This window comes from Chiloscyllium plagiosum, chromosome 3 (genome assembly GCF_004010195.1).
Source record: "Chiloscyllium plagiosum isolate BGI_BamShark_2017 chromosome 3, ASM401019v2, whole genome shotgun sequence".
In the NCBI taxonomy this organism is placed as follows: domain Eukaryota; kingdom Metazoa; phylum Chordata; class Chondrichthyes; order Orectolobiformes; family Hemiscylliidae; genus Chiloscyllium; species Chiloscyllium plagiosum.
Window position 1 is genome coordinate 93393391 of NC_057712.1, and position 27713 is coordinate 93421103.

The window sequence follows — 27713 nt, forward strand, 5'->3', positions numbered from 1 at the left end:
TGAATACCTCTGTTCCCATTCCCAGTCTTTACCCTTCCATCACTGTTCCACATTCTTTGCCTTATCCTTCTCTTCTCTTTGAGATGGTTCTTTGTCTTCCTCTCCTCATTCTTTTATTCTCTCTCTTCCTAATTCCAACTCCATTTCCTCTCTTCTTTTTCATCTAAATTCATCTTTTTGACCTATCTATTCTTCTTAGACTTGGAATGTATTATTTCCCCATGTCTCTGCGAAGTGCCTTGCACATTAAAGGCATGTAGGTGATACAAGTTATTGTTGGCACACAAATATTTTATGGGAAAGTTGGCTTACTTAAACAAATGATAGTGACTCTTGCTCTTCAGGCAAGGTTTTAACTGGACTATTGAACTACTGATCAGTTGTTTTGAGGTGAGCCACCCTGAAATACTGGATTACCCTCAGGTCCTGCCAAATAGTACATCTTCATGAACCTTTTTTCTGTTTTCAGACCACCACCTTCTAGATTGAGTACTGGTTGATAATTGAGTGGTAGGCCTGTAACAGAGTGTAGAGAGGAGTGATCAAACGTTTTCAAAGTTTGGAAGGATCAATGTTGAGGGAAGATCGAAGGGAAAGGTTAGTCTGATCAGAAGGAAAGTCAATGTTGAGGGGGTAGTGGGGTGGGGGGTGGTGTGGGGGCAAGGTTGGACAAGAGGGTATCTGAGACCTTGCGTCTGTAGGGGGTGGTGTGCTTGAAGTTTAGACTGGGGGTTTAGACAGTTTTTTGGGGGTTTGGGAGAGTGTTAGGGTGGGTGAGAGTGAGGGACGTCAAACACCTTGGGGATGAAATTGAAAAGATCTTGGTACGCCGTTGCCTGAATAGGTAAAACAGAGAAATTAAATGGTAGGTTACTGTTGAATCTGCCACACAGCTTGTTTGAACTCTTACATCTAGCAAAAGAAGAGTGAGTCGACACTTAATAGTAGTGAAACTACTATTCCTTTATTTGACACATTTAATACTAGAGCAACAAATACACTGTGAACCAATGAAAAACACTACAAATCTATTTTATGTTTTACCTTAACTATGGATGATTATATACCACCACACTAGAAATTGGCCAGGATCCATGTGGTGATGTCGTCTCGTCTTCTTCCAATGGTTTCAGAGGAGGCTTCTCGTTCGGTGGTTATTCTCAAGTTACTGCGCTGAGCATTCTTTTGCAGCGATTCTTATAATCCAAAGTCTTCACACCCTTTTAGGAGAGCCTTGAGTGTATTCCAAAGGATTGATCAGGTTCAATCATCCTGATCGATCAGACTCAACCGGGTGTTGACACGTTGATGGCAGGGTGATCCTTAAGTGTCCTGTACCGGAGGTGCTAGATGTGAGGTGCCTCCATGTCTGGTGCACACCTCGATGTTTCCAATTGTTGTGGGGACAACATTCCATTGTCCCATTCAAACCCAAATTCCGGAGTGTATTGTAGAGTCTGCAGCTATCATGGTTTTTTGGTAGTTGCAGCCCCTGGATTCTGCAGCACATTGATTATCACAGTCATTTTGGTCAAGGCTCAGATTCATTTCCCAGCATGCTTTAATCATTGACCATCTTTTGTAACTCAGTGATAAGTTCATCACTTTCCATCATAAGTTCATTATTTTGAGTGGCCCATCCAGCCACAGTCACTTGACTTAACCTTCTTGATCCAATAGTCCTCACCTTTCTTTATTCACTGGGTTTCCCAGAACTTGGGAAATGTAGCCTGACTGGGTTAATTTTAAAATAGTGGTTAGTTCTGAGGCATGCAGCCTCAGTACAATGTGTAAATTGCCAGTTCACCCCGGGCAAGCAGATTAGTTCCCAAATCACCATTTTAACTGTAAGTGGGAGGTTGGGGATAAATTTCAGATTTTTTAGTAAGCCATCCAACTGAAATTCACCTGTTTGTGGGGATCTAAATTTGTTCCATAGTGTTTTATTCAAATGTATATATCTGAATGGGGATAGCAACTGTGAGCAATGTTCATTTTAATTATTTTTTTGTTGGCAGCCTGTTCGTTTCAATGCATGTTACCTTTTAGATGTTGCATGACCACACATGTGATTTTAACTGGAACAAGTTAAGAGGCCTCTGAGGTACCTTCTCGTTGCAGGTGGAAGCACTTCTGTGATCACGTTTCTAAGAATATAGCAGTTATGCCCCCAATAGTTCAAGAGAAAAGAAGAGCAGATCTGTAAACAAATTTAAGGGAAGTGTAGAAGTAGTAGTGTAGTGATAGTAGGAGATTTCAAATTCCCCAACATTAACTAGGGTGGTCATTCTGTGAAAGGTTTGGAGGGAGTGGAATTCTTAAAATACATCCAGGAGAGCTTTTTAAGCCGGCACGTAAAAGAACCTACAAGGGAAGGGTAGTCCTGGACTTAAATTTAGGTAATGAAGCTGAGCAAGTGGTTTAAGTATCAGTGGGGGAGCATTTTGCAGATAGCATTATAACTTCATTAAATTCAAGATTTTTATGGAAAGAACAAGAATGGGCCTGAAATCAAAAGTTCTCAACAGGGGAAGGCTGATTTTAATAAGATCAGATTTGATTTGATCAGAATGAACTAGAAACAGATACAAAAAAAGGATATGAAAAGATACTGGCAAGTAAAATAAAGGAAAAATCAAGGTTTTATAAGGGTAAAAGGATAATGTGGGAATGAGAATGACCCTTTAAGGACCAAAGTGATAACTTGTGCATGGAGACAGAGGATGTAGCTAAGATTCTAAATTAATACTTTGTGTCAGTGTTCATTAGTGAGAGAGATGATATGGGTATAGAAGTTAGGGAGAAGGTCATAGAGTCACGCAGTATGAAACAGACCCTTCAGTCTAACCTACTCATGCCGAACATAATCCAAAACTAAATAGCCCACCTGCCTGCTCTTGGCCCATTTCCCTTCAAACTCTTATTTTTCATGTACTTACCCAAGTGTCTTTTAAATGTTACAATTGTGCCCATATCCACTATTTCCTCAGGAAGTTCATTCCACACCCGAACCACCCTTTGTGTAAAAAATTCGTTCCTCATCTTTTTTAAATCTCTCTCCTCTTATCTTAAAAATGTGCCCCCTCGTTTTGAAATCTGAACCCTCTCCAACTTAATAATATCTTCCTTAACTGGGTGACCAGAAGTGGACACGGTTCTCCATAACAGACCACACCAATGTCCTGTACAGCCTCAACATGATTTCCCAACTCCTATACTCAGAGGACTGAGCGATGAAGGAAAGTGTGCTAAACGTGATTTTAACCACCATGTTTATATGTTACGCAAACGTCAAAGAATTATGTACCTGAACCCCTAGGTCCCTCTGTGCAACAAAACTATCCAAGGCCGTACCATTTTTTGTCTAAGTTCTACTCCTGTTTGTTGTACCAAAATGCAATACCTCGCATTTATCCCGATTGAACTCCATCTGCCATTTTTCAGCGCATTGACCCATTTGATCAAGGTCTTAGAAAATCTTCTTCACTGTCTACTATGCAACCAATTTTGGTGTCATCTGCAAATTTACTAACCATGCCTTCTGTATGCTCATTCGAATCATTTATCTAAATGACGTACAAAAGAGGACCCAGAACCAATACCTGTGAAACACTGCTGGTGACTGCCTCCAGTCCGAAACACAACTCTCCACCATCACTTTCTGTCTCCTGCTGTTAAGCCAATTCCATGTCCAATTGGCAAGCTCAGCCTGAATCCCATGTGATCAACTTTACTAATTATCTACCATGCAAAACTTTGTCAAAGGCTTTACTAAAGTCCAAGTAAATAACATCAATTACTCTTCCCTCGTCAATCTTGATGGTAACTTCCTCAAAAAACTCAGTCAAGTTTGTGAGAAACAATTTCCCTCACAGAAAACCATACTGACTATCCCCAATCAGTTTGTGCCTCTCTAAATGTCCATAAATCTTAACTTTTAAAATCACCTCCAACAATTTACCCGCAAGTTAAGTAAGACTCACAGGTGTATAGTTCCCCGGTTTCTCCTTACATCCTTTCTTAAACAAAGGTGCAATATTAGCCAGCTTCCTGTCATCAGGCACCTCACCCACAGTTACAAATGATGTAAATATTTCTGCAAGGGGTCTTGCAATTTCCTCCCTTATTTCCCACAACGTTCTGAGATACATTAGATCAAGTCCTGGAGATTTATCCACCTTTACATGCTCTAAAATGTCCAGAATTTCCTCTTCTGAAATGTTTTTAAAACATCAATACTTATTTCCCTGTGTTGTCTAGCCTCCATTTTTTTTCTTCACAATAAAAACTAACAAAAAATTAATTTAATATCTATCGTATCTGCTGGGGAGATTCTCTTTTATTCTCGACAACAAACTCAACGTCTTTATTAATCCATTGTTCCTCACTCTTAACTGCCTTACCCTTTACTCTGAAAATGTGTTGCTGGAAAAGCGCAGCAGGTCAGGCAGCATCCAAGGAGCAGGAGAATTGACATTTTGGGCATGAGCCCTTCTTCAGGAATGAAGAAGGGCTCATGCCCGAAACATCGATTCTCCTGCTCCTTGGATGCTGCCTGACCTGCTGCGCTTTTCCTGCAACACATTTTCAACTCTAATCTCCAGCATCTGCAGTCCTCACTTTCCCCTTACCCTTTACTCTAACAGGATCGTAATGTCTCTGAGCTCTCATCATCACACTTTTGAAAGCCTCCCACTTGTCAGTGTATTTTTATCTGTGAACAGTTCTGAAGAAGGGTTATCCCTGAAATGTTGACTTCTCCACCTCCTGATGCTGCCTGGCTTGCTGCGTTTTTCCAGCCTCTTGCTTGTCTACCTTGCATTCTAGCATTTGCAGTTTTTCTGTCTCTAACAGTCTACTGCAATCAACTTTTGAAAGTTCTTGTTTCATATAGTTAAAATTTTCCTTTCTCCAATTTGAAGCTTGAATTATTATGGAAGGCTTATCCTTTTCCGTAACCATTTTGAAACTAATAGAATTATGATTACAGAGGAACGTCGATTATCCAAAGGACATGGGCGAGGAATATTTCGTTTGGTTAATCGAAGGCAGGATAATCGAATGCCGGTTAACATAATTAGCCAAGTATTGGGACCTTGCAATCTTGTTCAAATAATCTGAAATTCAGCTAATCAAATGCCGGATAATTGAGGTTCCTCTATATTAGACTCAAAGTGTTCCCCTACTTTTATTTCAGTCACCTGTCCTCCGTTTTTTGCCCAAAAGAAGGTCAAGTTTTGATCCTCCTCTAGTAGGAGCATCCACACATTTATAAAGAAAATTTTCTTGAACACATTTGTTCGTGATACAGTTAAAGAATTTAGCATAGACAGGGAGGAGTTTCTGAGTGGTCTGGCAGACATAAAAGGAGAAAAATTGCCACGGCTGGATGAAATGTATCCCAGGCTGTTGAGTGAGGAAAGGGAGGAGATAGCAGGGGCATTGGCAAAAATTTTCAAATCCTCCCTGAACATTGCTGAGATCCCATGTGGTACCATGATTCAAGAATGAAGCAAAGATAAACCGGGAAACTACAGACTGGTGAGTCTAACCTCAGTAGTGGGAAAATTACTGAGGGATAGAATTAATCTGCAAATGGAGAGGCAGAAATTAATCAAGAACAGTCAGCATGATTTTGTTAAGGGGAGGTCATGTCTGACCAACTTGATGAAAATTTTTTGAAGAGGTGACCAGGTTTGAAAATGAGGGCAATGCTTTTGATTTAGATTTACATGACTTCAGCAAGGCTTTGGTAAGGTCCAACTTGGGAGACTGATAGCAAAGGTAAATGCCCATCAGGTCCAAGGAAAACTGGCAACTTGGATTCACAATTGACTGAGTGGATGTGAAGTGTTGCACTTTAAAAAGGCAAATCCGGGCAGAACTTATATAGTTTATGGCAGGGCCCTGTGGAGTGTTGCCAAACAAAGGGACCTAGAGGTGCAGGTGTATGGTTCCTTGAAAGTGGAGTCACAAGTAGACAGGGTGGTGATGAGTGCATTTGGCACACTTGTCTTCATAGATCTGTGCGTTGAATTTAGAAGTTGGGATGTCGTGTTGCAGCTGTGCAGACCATTGGTAAGCCACTTTTGGAATACTGAGTTCACTTCTGGTCTTCCTGCTACAGGAAAGATGTTGTGTAACTTGAAAGGATTCAGAAAAGATTTACAAGGATGTTGCCGGGATTAGAGGGTTTGAGTTATAAGCAGAGGCTGAACAGGCTGGGGATTTTTTCCCTGGAGCGTCAGAGCATGAAAGGAAGGGTTTAGAGGAATATAGGCCAAATGCTGGCAAATGGGACTAGAAAATTCAGGATGTCTGGTTGGCATGGATGAGTTGGACCAAAGAGTCTATTTCCCTGCTGTATAATTCGGTGACTCTACGAGTGGCATGGTAATTCAGAGGTGTTTCAAAGGTGTTTTCCCAACTGGAAGCCTGTGTCCAGTGGGGTTCCATAGCGGTCACTTTTGGGGCCCTTGCACTTTGTGATTTATGTAAAAGTTTTAGACTTGAATGAAGGAAGGTTGGTCAGTAAGTTTTCAGTGATACAAAAATTGGTGTGCTGTAAAGACTGGAGGTTAGCCTTAATCAACAAGAGGATATGGGCGAACTGGTTAAATGATCTAATCAGTGACAAACAGAATTCAATCTGGATAAATGTGAGGTGATGCTCTTGAATAGGACAAACAAGTCAAATGAATATGTGATGAATGATAAGATGCTGGGAAACACAGAGGCTGACAGAGACCTTAGTTTTCATGTACATCACTCCCTTAAGATATCAAGACAAGTGAAGTGGTTAAGAAGGCATATGGCACACTTGCCTTTATTTGTTGAGGCATGGAATTTAAGAGCAGGGAGGTTATGCTGGAATTGTTAAAATGTTAGTTAGACCACACCTAGAGTATTGTGTGCACTTTTGGAATCCACGTGACAGAAGGGATGTGATAGTACTAAAAAAGGTGCAGAAGAGATTTACTAGGATTTTGCCTGGGCTCGAGAGTTTCAGTTATGAAGAGAGATTGGAGAGACTGGGGTTGTTTTCCTTAGAGCAGATGAGGTCGAGAGAGGACATGATTATATGCACCACATACCTGTGCTTAAAAACAAACCTAAAAGAAAATTTAAATTCCAGTTACAGAGGAATATTGAAAAGCTATGGTATGTAAACATGAGAGTATTAATTTGTATAGCGATATATACTGTCAGGTTCGATTGAACAAATAGCCTATCTTTGTGCAGTTCATAACTCTAGTGAAAAGGGCTGGCATGATGCAGTAATAGAGTCTCTATCTCTTAACCAGGAAGCCTGAATTCGAATCCCACCTACTCTAGAGATATGTAATAACTACTCTGAACAGGTTGATTTAAAAAAAAACTTAATTTGAAAAATGAATGGATGAGCACATGCCTGATGCAATAAAATGGGATTTGGGAAATTCCAGAGGCTAAACTGAAAAGAAACCCTGTCTCTGCTACAGAAAGTGAGTGAGGCCAAAACACTGAATGCATTCAGGAAGGATTCATAGTTCTTAGGGCTAAAGGGATCTGGCATTGGAGGTAGTCTGGGTATGGAGAGATTGTTTTGTGAGGAGAGATTATGTTGAGTCTGTATCATTGGGATATTTGAAGAATGAAAGGCAACCTTATTGAAACATTAAAATTCGAGGAGACTTGACAGAGTTGATGTGGAAGATTGTTTACCTTTGGGAGGGAGTCTAAGACCAGAGGGCATAAGAGATCGTACATTTAAGACAGAGATGAGAAGAAATTTCTTCTCTCATAAAACAATGAATCTTTAGAATTATTTATCACACTGTAAAGGCTGGGTCATTAAATATATTCAAGGCTGAGATGAACAGATTTTTAATGAGTATGGAAATCAAGGGTTATAGGGAAAGGATGGGAAAATGGAGTTGAGGTTTACCAGATTAGCCACAATCTCATTTATTGGTGGAGAAGAACCGATGGGCTGAATTATCTATCTCTTATGGTCTTATGCATCAAGCGATATGGGGAGAAAGCAGGAACAGTGAAATGGAGTTGGCCCAACGGCCATTACCATATTGAATGGTTGCGCAGGCTCAAAGGACTGAATGGCCTACTCCCGCCCCTAGTTTCTATTCAAAAGAACTTCCGCAGTAGATTAAAGAAAATTCTTAACAGCATGTAGAGATTATCTTCAGTCAAAACATTTTTCACAATGTTGAAAATTTATTTTCCTGTAATAGGCGTTGAATTTGTCTCATCCATAGCTAAGATATTCGATCATATTTTTGTTCATGCCAAATTTCATCATCATAAAGGGAGTTTAAGCATAATCTGTTTTTTGAGTTACCAATCTTATTTCTGGACAATAGAAAACATTGTGACATTGTTCAAAATCATACAGTTATGTTCTATGATACGTACGTAAACGCAGGTGCATCTTGGATTATTCAAAACCCAACTGCAGCAGACTTCCTTGTGCATGGCTGCAGCTACATAAAATTGAATTGAATGTACCATGTACTTCTTAGAAAATTGGAAAGTCAAGAATTTGCTTTGTAGAGAAATATTATCCTCACCCTACAAGTCAACTTTATTTTTCTTAGTATTTCTTGGATTTTGAGAGGAACTGCCAAGCTAGAATACATTGCCCTAATAGCCTTTGAGTGGAAGGTGAAAAGACACATTCTTGAATTGCTGCCGATTGTATAGTAAAGGTACAAAACATTGCTGTTGGAGAAGGAGTTCTAGGAGTTTAACTGAACAGCAATGATGGAGCGGTTATAAAGTTCCAAATTAAAATGGTATGTGATTGGAGAGAAACTTGCAGGTGGTGACTTTCCCATGCTGGAAATTGAGTTTGGAAGGTGCTGTCAAAGGAACTTTGGTGAGTTGCTTCAGTACATCTTGTATCTAGTACATACCGCTGGCACAGAGCATCAGTGGTGGAGCGAGCAAGATAAGCCTCTTTGTCCTGGATGATGTTGATCTTCTCATCCAGGCATGTGGAGAGGATTTCATCGCATTCCTGATTTGTGCCTTGTAAATGGTGGACAGATTTTAAAGAGTCTGGATATGAGTTAACTGCTGCAGAGTTCCCAGCTTCTGACTTGCTGTTGTAGCCGCAGTCTTTACATGATCAGACTAGTTCTGTTTTCGATCTGTGGTAACACCAAAATGTTGGTGGATTACTGGGATGGGTAAGTTACTGTTAATGAGTTTACAATCTAAAAATGCAAAGTCAAATCTGTCCATGGCAGCTGGTAGAATTTAAATTTGTAAATCAATAAATTTGGGAAGAAAAACCAGATGACTATGAAACTGCTCAGTGTCATAATTTCAATCTAGTTCTCTAATGTCCTTTAGAGGAAGAAATCCACCACACTTAACTGATCTAACCAATACAACACTAAAATAGGTGGATAAGTCAGCTGCAATGAAGAAGTAAGAAATTTACAAATGGACATAGATATGTAAGATGAATGAAACAATGTTTCATGGATAAGTGTGAAGTTATCCCTTTTGGACAGAGGAATAGAAAGGTAACTTGTTGTTTAAATAGGGAGAAACTTCAAAGGACTTCAGTGCAGAGGGATCAGGGAGTCTTCAGGCGAGAATAGCAAAATGTTGGTATCCAGGTACAGCAGGTAATAAAGAAGGCAAATGGAATTTTGACATTATTGCTAAAGAAATACAGTTTAAAAGTAAGGAAGTTTTGCTGCAGCTGTACAAGATAATGGTGAGACTGCACCTGGAATATTATGTAGAATTTTGGTCCCATTACTTGTAGAGGGGTGTTGTTGTATTGGAGGCAGTTCATAAGTGGTTCACTAGATTGATTCCAGAGATGAGTTTGTCTTATGAAGAGAGATTAGGCTTATACTCTTTCGAGTTCATAAGAATGAGAGGAGATCTAATTGAGGTATCTGAGATGCTAAAGAAGATTGACTAAGTAGACTTAAGAGTTAATGTTTCCTCCTGTGAGACAATCTAGGACGATAGGTCATAATTTTAGGATAAGGGTTAGTAGTTTTAAAACAGAAAAGGAGCAATTACTTCTCTCAAATGGTTGTGAATCTGTGAAATTCACTACTCCAGATTCTGGAGGATGCCGGACCATTAAGTAAATTTAAAGGGGAGAGAGACAGATCTTTAATTAGATTCCCTATAGTGTGGAAACAGGCCCTTCGGCCCAACAAGTCCACACCGACCCTCCGAAGAGCAACCCACCCCCCTCTGACTAATGCACCTAACACTATGGGCAATTTAACATGGACAATTCACCTGGCCTGCGGGAGGAAACTGGAGGAAACCCAGACAGACACAGGGAGAATGTGCAAACTCGACACAGACAGTCGCCCAAGGATGGAATTGAACCTGGGAACATGGTGCTGTGAGGCAGTAGTGCTAACCACCGAGCCACCGTGCTGCCCACGGTTAAAGTGGTTTAAATAGATACAATAGAAATGGGAATGACAGGAGATCATGTTGGGGGAATATTTTGCTGCACCAGCAATGTGCACTTAAAAAACATTTTTAATGTACTGAAATGTCACATGGATCTTTGACAGGAGAATTATGGAGCAACATTTAGCATTCAGCTTCATAATAAATATAATAAGTTTTAAGGAGCATCTCAAAGGATAGATGAGAGGTATAGATATAGGGAAGTAATTGCAGAACTTGGGGCCTAGGCAGCTTTCAGTGGTGGAGTGATTAAAATCATGATATACAAATTGCTAAGAATTGATGAAATGCAGAGGTTGAAGGAGTTGTAGAGCTAAAGAAGTATACTGAAATCGTGAGGAGCTGGGCTATGGAGTGATTTGAAAGTATGGATGGGAATCTTGAAACTGTGCTGGTGCCTGACTGGGAGCCAATACAGGTCCACGCACACAGGGGAAATCGTGAGGTAGGTCTTGGTCTGAGTCAGCACTTGGGCCGCAGAGTTTTACTGACCTAAAGTTTATCAATGATAGAACCTGGGAAGCTGGTCAAGATTACATTTGAACAGTTAGCTGCAAAGATATAGAAGGCACAGATGGATGTCTTGGTGTCAGATTAGCTAAGGAAAAGCCGAAGTCCAGTGATGTATCAAATGTCAATGTAGGTGGTATTATTGATGATGTGGCTGTGTTGCGGGAAGTTCTCCTTGAGGTCAAATAGGACACAAGTGTTGCTAACATTATCTTTCAGCCTCAAACATTTGTCAGGGAGAGGAATGGAATCTGTGGTGAGAGAACAGTGTTTGTAACAGGAACAAAGTGCAATGCATTTTGTCTTTCCAGTATTGGAATTAGAGGAAACCAAGTGACACCCAATACCCTTACCACCAGTAGGTTTGCTCATCAGTCCAAAGTGAGGCCATCCGTTTGATCTATTTAGGGCCTTAAGTGACCACTTACTATTTTGCCCATGGTTGGTGGAGGGCCACTCCATCAAGTAGCCTGGTAGCTTTGGCTGCTAATATCAGGTAGGAATTAGGTGCAGCTAATTATTTTACAAATCCCCTGAACTCATTGGAGGGACTACACATCCAAAATTACACTTTCCCCTTTACCCGCTTCCTGAACTTTCAAACTCCAACCCTCACTGGCATGTGCGAGCTTATTCCCAACAAAACCTATGCCTGGAAAATCTTTAGCATGGATCTGGGAGCAATCTCCATGAAGGACCAGCCAAATGACTGTTTTATGATCTGAACCCCAGTAAATATCCTCAATTTGTCACATTCCAGATTTTGAAGCCATGGAGCATTAGTGGGAGGGGGAGTGAATGTTGACAGCGGTATATTAGAGACTGAGGTTAACAGATTTTCAATCAGTGAGGTAATCAGGGTTCTGGGGAAAAGGCAGGAAGGTTGAGTTGAGAATTGTTCACACTATTTCAAAAGGATAGAAGTTATAAAAGTAAGGAGTTCCATGGCTGGAATCTAAAAAAAAGAGTCACGATTTGTAGGAAAAGGCATAAAAGTGGAGTTGAGGATTATCAGATTTCCACGATGGCATTGAATGGCAGAGCAGACTTGATGTATTGAATGGCCTACCCCTAGTCTACATCTTATGGTTTTATGGTCTTATCAGTCATAATGGCTTTGACTGGCAGAACAGACTTGATAAGCCAGATTGCCTACTGTTCATTTACAACAAGAGCACAAGTTGATTATACAGGGAGGAAAAAGTGCAAAGCTATTTACATATAAGACTTTTTTTATTCATTTATGAACGTAACTGGCTGGCCAGCATTTATTGCCCATCCCTAGTTGCCCTTGAGAAGGTAGTGTTGAGCTGCCTTCTTTAACTGCTGAAGTCCACCTACAGTGGGTTTGCCCACAATGCTGTAAGAGAGGGAATTCCAGGGTTTTGACCCAGTGACAGTGAAGGAGCAGCAAAATATTTCCAAGTCAGAATTATGAGTGGCATGAAGGGGACCTTGTAAGTGATTGTGTATCTGCTACCCTTGTCCTTCTGGATGGAAATCGTTGTGGGTTTGGAAGGTGGCCATGTAAGGATCCTTGATGAAATTCTGCAGTGCATCTTGTAGGTGCTACTGAGCGACAGTGGTGGAGGGAGTGGATGCTTGTGGATGTAGTGCCATTCAAGTGGGTTGCTTCCTGGATGGTGTCAAGCTTCTTGAGTGGTGTTGGAGCTGCACTCATTCAGGCAAGTGGGAAGTATTTCATATCACTCCTAACTTGTGCCTTGTAGATGGCAAACAGGCTTTGGTGAGCTAGGAGGTGAGTTACCCACCACAATATTCCTAGCCTGTGACCTGGTCTTGTGGCCACTGTCTTTACGTGGTGAGTCCAGTTGAGTTTCTGGTCAATGGTAACTCCCAGGATTGGTAGTTATAATGGGGAATTCAGTGATTGTAACTCCATTGAATGTCAAGGGCCGGTGGTTAGATTATCTCTTATTAATGATGACCATCGCCTGGCACTTGTTCCTTAACACTTGTCAACCCAAGCCCAATTTAAAACATTTTCAACATAAACAGCAAAAACTGCAGTGTTTTCTTCCCCCAGTAATATCCTTTGAAGATACCCAATCCCGATGATGTATCACTACTATCTTAACTTTGAGATTTCTTGCTCAGCTGAACTCTTCAGTTTTAACAGCCTAGATATTACTTTCCAGTTTTGAGGGCATTGACTCCTTTTTAGTTCCAATAGCTAGGAGATGTCTGCAAGCTCTGAGAATCTGCAGATTCTACAAACTAAACTTCCAGTCTGGAAATTTCTACAAAACTAATAAAAAGCTGTTATTCTGAACTAGAACCTAATTCTCCTCAATTTACTAGTGGCCTCTGATCATTTTTTTGATGCATATCATAAAATTCAGCATTGCAAAGACTTAGAGTCATGGAGCTGTACAGCATGGAGACAGATCCTTCAGTCCAACTCTTCTTTCAATAATTCCATAGTGTCCTATAGGCACTTACCTTAAATCACAAGTTTTTGTGGAAATAGTGTTTAGTTCAGTATTCCAAATTATTTTTTAGCCATTTTATTTTCAAAAAATGTCACCATCACAGAACCTAAACCACAAATCTATTTTATGTCTGTTAATACCCAAGTTATCAAATAATTATGTCAACCTTTGTCACAAGAAGTCAAACATACATGCCAACTCATTTCTGTCTTGTGACTGACCAAAATAGAGAAGGCACATTGGGAAGGCACCTAAAACATCTGGAGGGATTCATCATCAATGTACAGAATGAAGTTGCAATGTCTGAGGTAATGCACAAACGCCCATTTAACTAATCTATTCAACCTTTCAGGTGCTACTTTTCACACATTTGACAGAGTCTCACTTATCAGACATCTTCAAACCCAATAACTGAGAAGTTATCCTCAATTCTGAGTTACTGCAGAAGGGAGGGTAGATAGCAAAAGAAAGGCCCAGCTCAGACTTAGCAAAGATATGAATTTGTGAACCATTTCAATCTGAAAACTTATCTAAAGAAAACCTCTTAGTATTAATTCTCCTGCTCAAGTTTAATTAGGAAGCATTTCCTTAATTCCTATGAGTACAAGGGCAAAAAATACAGAAAGACTTTTCAGCAGGTAAAAGCAAAGAACTGCAAATGCTGGAAATCTGAAACACAACCTGGAAGTAATGAATAAATTTAGCAGGTCTGGCAGCACCTGTAGAGAGAGAGGAGCAGAATTAACTTTTTGAATTATTAATGTGCAGTCCTGCTGAAGAGTTGCTGCACTCAAAATGTTAACTCTATTTGGGGATGGGAGGGGGTATGTTGGTTGGTTCCAAAAGAACTACGAAAAGCAGCAGGCCTTGTTCTGAACTGGAAATTAAGATATGCCACTTGGACTTAGGAATGATGGGATGTAGGAATTACAAGATAAAGAATGATGAAGGTTCTGTGATTCATGATCTTCCATCCTACCATTTGCATGATGCAGGCACCGTTGGAAGTTGACTTTCTCGGTTGGCTGAATGGCCGGTTTGCAATGCAGAGTGTTGCCAGTCGTGTGGGTTCAGTTCCCATACTGGCTGACGTCATCATGAAGGTCCACCTTCTCAGCCTTGTCATACATGACCTTCTGTTAACAGATGCATGCTGATTATCCCTGATTAATCCATGTCTCTCCAAGTGTGGATATATTCTATTAGACCTCTTTCTAATAGCTCCCCATCAAACTGACTGAGCTGCAGTTTTCTGATTAATCCCTTATTCCTTTTTTAATAATGAGGCAACATGAGACCTGCGACCAAAGAGGGTGCGAAAATTACTGCCAGGACTCCTATTATCTCCTCTTTACCTCCCTCAATCCTGCAGATTTATCCAATTTTAAGGCTGTTAAACCCTCCAGTAAGACCTCTCTATGTTAAGCTCTTGTAATATTTCATAGTTCTTTACTCTTGTACCTGTATCTGTGTCACAATTTTCCATGTGAATACTGACAAAGTATTATTTGAGGTCTGTACCCTCCTATCCACATCCCCACACACACATTTTACTTCTAGCTCTATAGCCCCTTCTTGTGGGCCGTATGTGTTCCCTACTTATTCTTGTGTTGTTTATATATTCAGATTAATCTTTGAGGTTTACTTTGTTCTACTTTCCAATCCTTTCTCATGCACTGTCTTAGCTTCCTTAACTTTCTTTTTAATGTCCCCCTTGTACTACTACTCTAAGTACCCTGCCATGTTAAGCCATTGGTATTTAACATTAGCTTCTCTTTTTTTCTTCATTCTCATCTTTATGTTGCTTGATTTCCAAAATTCTCCGGTCATGGTCGCACCCGTTTTCGTATGGGGATATATTTTCCCTGTATTCTTGCTATTTCCTCATTGAATGTCTTCCACTGCTCTGACAGTTTAATTTGCAAGTAGCAGCTCTGAGGCCACTTGGGCTAAATCATATCCCATCTTAGTAAAATTGGCCTTTCCCCAGTTTAAAACTTTTATTTTAGTTATGGAGAAGGGTCAGTAGACTTAGAATGTTAACTTTGTTTTCTCTCCACAGACCCGCTGAGTTTCTCAAGCAATGTTTGTTTTGTTTCAGATTTCCCAGTATCCACAATTCTTTGTTTTAGTTTAGAATTTTTATTCCAGGCCTATCAATATCCTTTTCCATTACTAGCCTAAAGCTAACTAAGTAATGATCACTATCTCCAAAATGTACTCCAACTGATGCACCTTCCACCTGCTCAGGCTCATTTTCCAATATTAAGGACTACCACCAATGGTATCAAAAGATTCACAATGCTGGTAGGGAAAGAGATCCAGGATTTTGACCCACTGACACTGAAGGAACGGCAATATATTTTTAAGTCAGGATGATGAGTGGCTTGGAGGGGAACTTTCTTTATATCTGCTACCCTTGTCCTTTTGGATGATAAATGTTATGGGTTTGGAAGGGGCTGTCACAGGAGTCTTAGTAAGTTTCTTCAGTACTTCTGATAACTGGTACACACTGATGCCTCTGTGCATTGGTAGTGGAAAGAGTGGGCTTTTCTGTACAGAATTGTTCTCTTCATTGCACAATCATTTCCAGTGTTACTTTGCAACCAGGAGCCATAATTTAGTGAAACCTGTTTTTTGTTGCCTGTGCCCACAAAGCAGGAAAGACCTGGCTTTCCCTACCTAGATACCCAATAACATATCTGACTATTGACTAAATTCACTCTCAAAAACAATTCATAAGACTCAAATTCACAGCTATTGAGCATCAAAGTAGAGTTGTATTGACATTAACGCTTTGGAAGCCTTATGATGTTAACTTCTCTAACCAAATTCTGCTTAAATGGAGAAAACTTGTGAAAATTGCACCAAAAGCAATTTGTGTTGTTAACAACAGTGAGAGATTTTAAAATTGTTTCCATAAGGTGGCTGTTTTCTGTCTCTGTTGTGGTAAAGGGTATTTCCATTCCTGTTGCAACTTGTCCCATTTCATGACTGTAAATTAGATATAAATGTGTTTTTCGACAAATGTAACCACACAAAGATGTCAATTTTATACTCTAAAGTTTAAAGCAGCATAGAATGATGATTTATGTAAATGACCATTTTTTTGTTCTCTCTTATCTCCTAGTTGCTCAAATGGAGGCTGAGACTATGAAAGAAGTGTGTAAGGCAAACTTGAAGCCTGGAAACACGTCTACACCTAAAGGACCTAGGATTTTTCGCAGCACTTTTGATAGTATTTTTGATGGTAGCACTGTATATAATGGCTCGTTTTCTTCAATTAGTCATTCATCAAGGATATCGATGAAAATGCAAAAAGTCAAACAGAAACTGGACACAGTCATGGTATGTACCATTAGTGAAATGCAAAGAAAATACAGATGTCACTTTCAGAACTCTATTACAATGTTTGTTACAATACATTGTGCATGAATCATATAAAGGGCTCATTCACAATCCTCTTAATAAGAACATAAAATATGCCTGATCGGCTGGGTAGAATTAGTTTGATGTTCCTATACAGATTCTGAAAATATACTATTAGTCAATATTTGCTTAACACAAATACTCATTGACAAGAATATTAGTGCATGGTTATCACTTGACTAAGGGCTGACAGAGGACAGTGCCATTGAAATGTTACTGGACTAGAGATCCAGGACCTCAAGCTAATGTTCTGTGAACATGAGTTTGAATTACGCCATGGCATCTGGTAAAGTTTGAACTCAATAAAAACATCTGGAACAGTTATGCAGCTGCATTCACAACTGCCTTTTAGGGAAGGAAATCTGGTGTTCTTATCTGGTCTGTCCTTACATTTGACTCCAGACCCATAGCAATGACTTTTAAGTGCCCTATGGGTAATAAGGAATGGGCAAGAAATGCTGACCTAGCCAGCAATGCCTACATCCTATGAACAAACACAACCAGCTTTAGGAGAGGAGTAAGGTGAATGATGACACATAGTAGTTGTATTTTAAATTGTTGATTGGTGAGATTCCAAATGGATGTGGTCATTCGGTACGCCTTAACTATTGCAAATAGCTACCATTCAGCTACACCATTATCTAGCCATACTTGTGCATCAAAATAGCATAATGTTTTAAAATAAATATTGTTGTTTATGCTTCATTATCTCCAAAAATAGTTTGAGTTTATATTACAGCTTTCATGACTTCAGAACTTGCCAAACACTTTGCAACAAATTAGTTGCTTTGCGAGTATTATCACTATTATAATGTAGGAAATTTTAAAATCAATGTGATCATTAACATTAATATTCAAATAATGCAAGGCAAGAAGTTTAAAAATAAACTTAATACTTACTCCATAAACCATCACTCCACCGAAGTGGGTTTCAGCAGCTATTTTGATCCCAACAATCACCAGTCAGACAAGTCCACAGAGGTTGATGAGGACTAAGAAGCCACAATGGACCAGTGGCAAAGTGTGTTCCACAGGAATGAATATGTTCAACACAAATTTTGTGGTATTTTATTTGGAGCAGCATGCAGGGGCTTGGCTAGGATCCCTGTTGCTCATAATAAAATGGGAGTAGGTGGCAGAACCAGCTTCACGTTATAAAACAAGGAAAAAGCAAACCCGAAAAAATAAATTAATAAAGGCAAAATGGCTATTTCATCATAGGATCCTACAGTGTAAAAAGAGGCCATTTGGCCCTTTGAGTCTGCACCAACCCTTTGGAGAGCATCCCCCCTAGACCCTTACCCTATCCCCATAACCCCACATTTACCATGGCTAATCCACCTAGGCTACACATCTCAGGACCCTACAGACAATTCATCATAGCCAATCCACCTGACGTACACATCTTTGGACTGTTGGAGGAAACTACAGCACATGATGGGAACCCACGTAGAGATGGGCAGAATGTGCACACTCCACATAGAGTCACCCAAGGTTGGAATCAAACCCAGGTCCCTGGCACTGTAAGGCCGCACTGCTAACCACTGAGCCATCAGACTGGCTCATTTAATTCTACCTCACATTAATGTATAGACATACAGATTATGTGTGTATTTACGATGTACAGCTTTGGTCTTAATTCTGTGGATATAATACCTAATATATTCAGTTGAATTCTGTTTATCATCCATGTAATGAATCCAGCATAAGTGCCAGGCTACCAGTGTTAAATTATACAAAAGTTAATGTGTTGAAAATCTGCATCTGCATCTTCTGCAATCATGAGCAGTTTAATGTTTGATTGCAAGATTGGTGGACAAATGTGCATTGATTCTAAAGTGATATTTTCATGTGTAGTATGACTTAATTCACTAGCATGAAATGTCAATATAAATGATTGAAATCAATACTGATGCTGATTGACCAAATACAGTATTCTGCAATATATGATAATGTATCAACTAATTCATCACCTTTAAAGGATTTCACCCCACAAGTTAGAAAGAATTTTTATGTTGATGACAATTAATGCATTGTTTTAAAAAAATGAAATAGTAGAAACCATTTTGCTGAGTATTTTTAAAAGCAAATGCAAATACAGCTAAAATAAGAAAAAAAGTTGCAAGTGGTTAAAAATGTAATAGTTGTAGGAGAATGAGTGTAATAGAATTTAGGGAAGATAATTAGAATTAAATAATTAAATTCTTTTTTATGTTTTTAGGTTTTAATTTATAATATACTGGTTTGGAGACCTGTGCTCTTCAGCTGTTGGCTTAATTATTTCACCAGGAGCACTGTTATGCAGTAAAACAGAATTGTTTAATTATTCAACACTGACTTTAATACTGAAGAGAAGGCCATTCTTTCTTTTAATAGAATTTGTGTTCTGAAGCTCATGAAAGCCAGGTGTTTCAGATTTGTGAAGTCTTTGCCCAGGTGCATTCACCCTGTGGGTGTAATCCAGGGAATCCTGCCAAAACAAGCTACTTTCCATAAAAAAATTAGCATTATATTTTCAATGGAGGCAATTGTTAACAAGGCTATAAGGGCAACAAGATAAAGAATTACAGTGCATGGGTGCTATTAACAGAAATATCTGTAGATGGTGCACCTGTTTGTGTGTGTGGTGGGGAGCAGGGTGTCAACTGACAGTAGTCGTTAAGATTTGTGCAAGCAGATGTGGTCTTGGAATATTGTCACCTCATGTACATTGAAACTCAAGATGGTTAGGCATATATATATATTTAGAGAACAATTGTTTTAATGTGTGAATGATAATATATTTATTGTGCTGGAAAACTGGGGATGTCGTGCCAGAGGTTTTTTTAACTCCTTTGTGTATCTAATCCAATATTAAAATATAGTTTTCATTCTTTTATGCAACCAGTCTGTCAGCTTGACAGTGTGAGGTGTCGTCTTCATTGTTATTGGCCAAACTTCACAATTTCAGACATTCATCTTCCTTTCTATTAAACTGAACAATACATACCAGCTTCTGATATTGGCCATGACTGGTATTTAAAGCCTATTTATCCAGCAAGTTCTCCATTGTGAAGGCTACCTGCTTACACTTTTGCAAAATGTGCTGCCCCCCTCAGCCCATCTGGAATTGAAAGCATTTGTTTGTTCATATCTGTGTCAGTTCCTGGCTCAATAGTGAACAGTATTTTGATGGCACATGCATTTCCCTGAAATTGGAGGCAGGCAGAGCTTTGTTGACATTCTTCAAGGTGGACTAGGAACCAGGTTTGCAGCCTGCTCCATGAAGAGACACAGGCAGTTAGTGTAATTAAGACCTCACTTGTGGACCATGTTCATTTCTCCATCTTCAGTGGTGCTCTTCAGTTCAACTGAGGCGACCATTAGAGTTGCTGAGTGAAAGATTGCATCTCTGTCAGTTAACATTCCTGCAGAGTGGTTTCCCTTCTATCAAGGCTTCAATGCCTCTAATTGTCCATTTCTACACATGCTGGCCAAGGATACCCCAAGTTGTGGTGCTCAGGCTCATCTTCCTGCTTTAGCAACAGTAACCTCATCTAGGGATACTGTGGGGCTGAACATTATTCCTGGCCCTCTGATTAGGCCAACCGCATTTCATTCATGGGGTATGGGTGTCACTGGCTGGGCCAGCATTAGTTGCCCACTCCTTCTTGATATTGAGTAGTTGGTGCTGAGCTGCTACCTTGCACTGCTGCATTTCATATGTTGTAGGTAGACCCAGGATGCTTTTAGAGAGGTAGTTTCACGAATTGGAGCCAGAGACCCTGAAGGAACAGCAATATATTTCCAAATCAGGAGGGTGATTGGTTTGGGGGAGAACTTACAAGTTGTGTTATTCCCATCTATCTACTGCCTTTGTGCTTCTAGATGGCAATGGTCATGAGTTTGGAAAGTGCTCTCAGAGGAACCTTGGTGAATTTCTGCAATGCGTCTTATATATAATGCACACTGATGCTACTGAGTGATATCGGTGGAGAATGTGGATGTGGTGCCAGTCAAGTGGTTGCTTTGTCCTGAATGGTGTCAAGCTTTTTTATTGTTGGAGTTGCACCCATGCAGGTATGTTGGGAGTATTCCATAGCACTCCTGATTCTTGGATGTGGGCATACCATGGCGAGTCAGGAGGTGAGTTACTCGCTACAGGATTCCCAACGGAACATCCATTTATAGCTACTAATATGGCTAGTCAAGTTTAATTTCTGGGCACTGGTAACTCCCAGGATTTTGATGGTAACATCAGTGAATATCAAGGGCTGCTGGTTAGATTTGCTCTAGTTGGAGATGATCTTTGCCTGCATTTATGTGGCACAAAGGTTACTTGTTACTTGTTGGTTCTGGATATTGCCTAGGTCTTGCGGCATTCAAGCATGGACTGGTGCAGTTTAAGAGTCTTAATGATGCTCAACTTTGTGCAATTGTCAGCAAATACTCCCATTTCTGACCTTATAATAGAGGGAAAACTATTGATGAAGAAGCTAAAGATGTTTGGGACTAGGCCACTCTCCTTGGGAGCACCTGAAGATGTCCTCGACTAAGATGACTGATGTCTAACAACCACTACAATCGTCTTTTGTGCCACGTGTGATTCCAACCCGGGGGTGTTTTCCCCAGATTCCAATCTTTCTAGGGCTTCTTGATGCCAAAATCATAGGTGCAAAACTTTTAAAAGTGGTTTTAACTGTTTTTGTTTTCTTGTTTTATGTTTATTGGTAGCTATTGCTTCTTTGGTAGCTTTTCTACGTCCTTATATATATATATATTTCTTCCTATTCAGTAATATTTCAAACTTAAAAATGACAAAACAACAGGTTATAATCCAACCGGTTTATTTGGAAGTACAAGCTTTCGGAGCACTGCTCCTTAAACAGGTAGCTAGTCAGGCAATGGATTTTTAAAATTCTTTCATGGAATGTGGCCATTTATTGATTTCTAATTGGGAAGGTGATTATGAGCTATCTTTCTGAACTGTGTCAGTCCATGTGATGCAGGGGCAAACACGTTGCTGATGGCACAGGAATTTCCACATTTTCAGCTGGCAAATGTGAGAGAAAAATAATATAGTTCCAAGTCAGGACGGTGTGTACCTTTGAGGGGAACTTGCAAGTGTTGATGTTCTAATTCACTTGCTGCAGGCCTAGTCTGTCAGGACTCAACAAACTTATTTTGTAGTGATGCTACCAAAAAATATATGGCGGACATTGAAGTCCCCCATTAGTGCGTCCTCACCCTTGCGATCGACCATGCTTATTCTGATTGGTGTTCAACATGGAGGAATGCTAATCAATTGACCTGGTAATTAACAGATTTCCTTGCAGATATTGGAGACTTCATGACTTCCTAAATTAATGGGTATAATTCCCAGGCTAACTCTCTCCTGACTATACCGCTGTGCTTTCACCACTGTTAGGTATGTCCTGGAGTGAAACAAGACATGGTCAAGGACAGTGATTACTGTGTTTAGGACATTCATTGGCAGTAGGATAAGATTATGGGGCCATGCCTGTATTAGACTCTTGCTTTGACTAGTTTGTCAATTTTGGCAAATGATAATAAGGACGACTTTGCAAAGGTGGTAGAGCTGAGTGTTGCTGGTGCCCATGTTAATATCAGGTGATCCAAAAGATTTTATTCTTTTATGACTTATTCTCTAGAATTTTGATTCTTGACCTGAGTATCTTGCTAGACCATTTCAGAGGCAGTTAAGAGCTCCATCAGAAAGCTGTGGGTCTGGAGCTGCATGTATGCCAAATTCCTTTGTGATAGTTCCATGGCAGAATTTTTAATTCTTTTTTTTAGAAAGAAGCAATTAATTAAATGATGAATGTTACAACTGCAACGATGGCATTTGAACCTGTGCCCCAGTCTTCAGTATTAGTACAGAGATATTACCACAATCTCTTTGCAGTGTTTATGAATATATTTCAATCAATCAAGAAAAACACATACTTTGCCAATATAATGCATACTTTGATAGTTCCAGGATAAGTTGATATTGTTGACATCAATGGAAGATGAATGAGAGATTAAATAATTTCCATAAAACAAAATATATAGGAGCAGAACTGGACAATTTGGCCTATCGAGTCTGTTGAGCCATTTGATCATGGCTGATATGTTTCTTAAATTCAGATTCATGAAGAAGGGCTCATGCCCGAAACGTCGATTCTCCAGCTCCTTGGATGCTGCCTGACCTGCTGCGCTTTTCCAGCAACACATTTCCAGCTCTGATATGTTTCTTAACCCTATTCTCCTCCCTTTTCTACATACCCTTGATTCCCTTGCTAAGAAAGAACCGATCTATCTTCATCTTAAATACACTCTATGATTTGGACTCCACAGCCTTCTGCAGTAAGAGTTCCACAGATTAACCACTCTCTGGCTAAAGAAATTCCTCCTCCTCTCAGTTCTGAAGGGATGTCCTGTCACTCTGAGGCTGTGCCCCTGGGTCCTAGTCTCTCCTACTAGTGGAAATAGCTTCTCCACATCTGTTCTAACCAGGTTCAATCAGATTCCCACTCATCCTTCTAAACTTCCTCAATACAGAGCTCAACTGCTCCTCATAAAACAAGCCTTTCATCCCTCTGGATCACCTCTAAGGCCTTTGATACAGGGCGCAAAACTGTACACAGTATTCCAAATGTGTTCTGACCAGTCTTAGCAGTACATCTTTGCTGTTGTATTAGTTATCCTCTGCTGATTTTTCAAGACTTCCCAATCCTCTAGCTTCCCACTAATCTTCACCACATAGTACGATTTTTCTTTGCTTTTATCTGTCCCTGACTTCTCTTCTTAGTGTGGCAAACTCACATTGGATGCAGCAATGTTAATGATAATGGATTAATTTATTTACTTCATTTCAAAGTAGTTCTTTTTGAAATCTGAACTTTGTTTATTGTAGGAATCAGTTCAACAGAGCACTTCAGAAACGGATTTTGCAAACCAAGGTATGTGAAAGTGTACAGATACTGTTATCCAGAACCTTGTATTTTTGTTCAGATTTTCAACATTTTCAATGTTATTTTTTCTTGCTCATAGTTAACTTGCTCAATATACTGTAAACGTTTGTCAAATTCAAGTGAGATCAGGCTAGTGTTGAAACCAGAACTTGCTGCACACTGATGTGTGGTTAAATTTGTGTTCTTTTTAGATTAGATTCCCTACAGCATGGAAACAGGCCCTTCGGCCCAACCAGTCCACACCGACCCTCCGAAGAGTAACCCACTCAGACCCATTTCCCTCTGACTAATGCAGCTAACACTATGGGCAATTTAGCATGGGCAATTTAGCATGGCCAATTCACCTAACCTGCACATCTTTGGACTGTGGGAGGAAACCAGAGCACCCGGAGGAAACCCACGCAGACACAGGGAGAATGTGCAAACTCCACACAGACAGCCACCCAAGGTTGGAATCGAACCTGGGACCCTGGTGCTGTGAGGGAGCAGTGCTAACAACTGAGCCACCATGCCGCTAGAATAAGTCTTCCCTGTTCCATTAGTGGAGGAAACTATTCCTGAGAGACATTTTATTAGGCCAGTCATTAACCAATTGTTTAGGTTTTCTAATGTCCAGAAGGCAAATAGGTAGGAAACCTATATTTTAACCTATATTTCCAATAATGATTAGAAATTTAGAGTATGCAATTTTGAAAAGCTAAGATAAAATAAGAGTGAGTGAATTGCTGGAAGATAGCCTTGTAAGTAGAGAATCAATGATTAACAGAAAGGAGCTGTTGCGGCAATGGTAGTGTATCCATCTCTGGGCTATAATGTGCACATTTAATTTCCATCTGCCCCAGAGGTATGTCATAACATGTCTGAACAAGTTGATTAAAATAATTAGATAATGAACAGAAATTGCATTTGAAATTTCTATTTTAAGTTATTTTGTTTTACAGTAGTGTAGATTAAAAAAAAACAAGTTTTTGGACTGAGGGGGCTATTTCTGTGTTGTGTGTAGTTCTTGTATAATTAATTCTGTGTAATTAGAATTTTAAAACTGACAACTGGGTGGCTTCATTACTTCTAATACACTATTAAAATGTAGCAATGTGTGATTTTTTTAAAAATGTAGCTGAGGCAGAGATCTTTCTTGGCTATGTAGTACTTTGTTTAAACTTTGATTTTGCAATTATTCGCAATCTAAGGAACAACAGAGCTGCATCATACTTACAGAAAAAGCTTCTTTAACCACACGCTTATCCATTTTTGTTCAATAGGAGTGGTTCCAATGATGTCATTGGATATGACTTGGGATTCCTCTTTTAGTTCCGTGGGCAGCTACTACTATAATAGTGTAAGTACTGATGATAAGAATCCAGAGATGTTAAAATATTGAGATTTTACTTGTGAATGATGGGATCATGATCACACATATCTTCCTTTCAAAGGTGTACTAATAACCTGCAATTTGCAAGTATTTTGGGACTAAAGTTTGACAGGTATCAGCAGTGGCTCATTAACATGTTTCCCATTGTATGGAATGGAAGAAGCAAGGCAACTTGATGCTACCTATTCATTCCAATTGGTTCAGATCCAGCCAGTGCTAACTGTGCTAGTCATTCAGCTGGAAGTATCATCAGAGAGCTAATATCATGACTATCTAATCCTGTTAGTGCTTTGTGACTCAATCAGTAGAGAGCTTTCCTTCTGCTACCTTAATGCCAAGACCAGTCACTCTCATCTCTTTTTTATTTACTCCTGTGACATGGGCATTGCTACTGGCCAGCATTTATTGTCTGTCCCAGTATGCTTGAAAAGGTGGTGGTGAACTGCTTTCTTGAACCACTAGAGTCCAGTTCAGTTTTTGCCTCTGGGGTTTAACTTTTTTGTCCATGTTTGGACCAAAATTGTAATAACGTCAGAAGCTTGTGGTGCTGATGAAACTCAAACTGTGTCAGAGCAGAACTGTTGTTTGATAGTACTGTTGACGACTCTTACCATTATGTTGGGGATGGAGGTGGTGGGGGGGGGGGCGGCACCATGGTTCAGCGTTTACCACTCCTGCCTCATGGCAACAGGAACCAAGGTTTGATTTCAACCTTGCATGACTATATAGAGTTTGCACATTCTCCTCACATCTGCATCGGTTTCTGCCGGATGCTCCCACTTCCTCAGGTAAGTGTCCAGGGATATCCAGGCTCGGTGGATTAGCCATAGTAAATGCGGGGTTATGGGGCTGGGTTAGAGGGCTGTGTCTGGGTGGAATGCTGTTCAGAGGGTTGGTGTAGACTCAATGAGCCAGATGGCCTCTTTCCACAGTTTTGGGGATTCTATGATTCTGCTTACCTGATGATTTACATTAGACTAATAGGGCAGTAATTGTCTGGGTTAGATTTATCTTGCTTTTTGTGCACAAGGCGCACATGAGCAATTTTCTACATTAATGAGTAGATGCCAATGTCTTCTCCCTTTTTCCTTTCTTCCCATCTCCTAACCTGATAGTAATGAAAGTGAGTGATATGTTGGTCCACAGTGTTATAAATTGAGGTTGAATACAACTCTGCTACCCACAGTGTCAAATGAATGTCCAGTTTTGAGTTACTACACTTGTTTAAAATCTAGCCCATTTAACTTGATGATAGTGCTGCACAACATTATGGAGGCTGTCCTCAGTGTGAATGTCTTCAACTCATCTTCATCTCCACAACAGCTGTACATGCATGGAGAGATTTATCTACGGCAGACAGATTGGTGAGAACAACGTCAAGTCAGTTTTTCCATCTTGATGGTTCCTCACCACTTGTCACAATCCCATAGGACTATATGAAAGGGAACAGGAGTCGGCCATTTAACCTCTCGGGCCAGCTCTGCCATTCAGTAGGATCATGGCTGACCCAACACTCATCACATCCATTTCCTGCCCTATTCCTATAACCCTTGATTCCCCTACTGATGAAACATTATACTTTTTTTATTTAGTTGTGGGATGCGGACATCGCTGGCTGGCCAGCATTTATTATCCATCCCCTCTAGTTGGCTTTGAGAGATAGTGATGAGCTGCCTTCTTGAACTAATGTCGTTCCACTACTGTGGGTTGACGTACAATACCATCAGGGAGAGAATTCCAGGCTTTTAAAGCAGTGACAGTGAAGGAACGGCAATATATTTCTACTCAGGATGGAGGGGAACAAAAAACATTTACAGCCCAGGAACAAGCCATTTGGCCCACCAAGCTTGTGCCGATCCAAATCCCCTGTCTAAACCTATCGCTCCATTCCTAAAGATCGGTATCCCTCTGCTCCACAACTACCATGCAACTGTCCAAATGTACCTTAAATGAATCTACCGTGCCAGCCTCTACTACCTCTGCTGGCAATGCATTCCAGGAACCTACCACCCTCTTTGTAAAGTATTTTCCATGTGTATCCCCCTTAAACTTTTCACCTCTCGCCTTGAACATGTGACCTATCGTTGTTGAATCCCTCGTCCTGGGATAAAGCTTATCTCTATCCACCCTGTGTATACCCTTCATGATTTATTTAGACCTCAATCAAGTCCCCCTCAATCTCCTTTTTTCTAATGAAAACAATCCTAACTTACTCAACCTCTCTTCATAGCTAACACCTTCCGTACCAGGCAAAATCCTCGTAAACCTTCTCTATATCCTCTCTAAAGTGTCCACATTCTTTTGGTAGTGTGACGACCAGGACTGTACATAATATTCTAAATGCAGCTGAACCAAAGTCTTGTACACTTCTAACATGACCTGCCAGCTCTTATACTAAGTACCCCGTCCAGTGAAGGCAAGCATACACATATGCCTTCTTGACCACTCTACCCACATGTGCAGCCACCTTCAGGGTACAATGGACCTGAACGCCCAGATTTCTCTGCTCATCAACTTTTCCCAATGCTCTTCCATTTA

General features: G+C 40.1%; 1 protein-coding gene across 7 annotated transcripts in view; it reads left to right on the forward strand.

Moving 5' to 3' along the window:
* ahi1 (Abelson helper integration site 1) overlaps window positions 1–27713 on the forward strand; it is a 279823-nt gene that overhangs the window by 134115 nt on the left and 117995 nt on the right. For all 7 annotated transcript variants that reach the window (XR_006311028.1, XM_043686158.1, XM_043686143.1 and 4 more), the window contains 3 exons: window positions 16549–16766; window positions 23746–23791; window positions 25066–25142. Coding sequence is in view for 6 of the 7 variants with exons in the window: in XM_043686158.1 (XP_043542093.1) it covers window positions 16549–16766; window positions 23746–23791; window positions 25066–25142 (341 nt within the window). In the remaining variant the exon portion in view is untranslated. The remainder of the gene's footprint in view (window positions 1–16548; window positions 16767–23745; window positions 23792–25065; window positions 25143–27713) is intronic.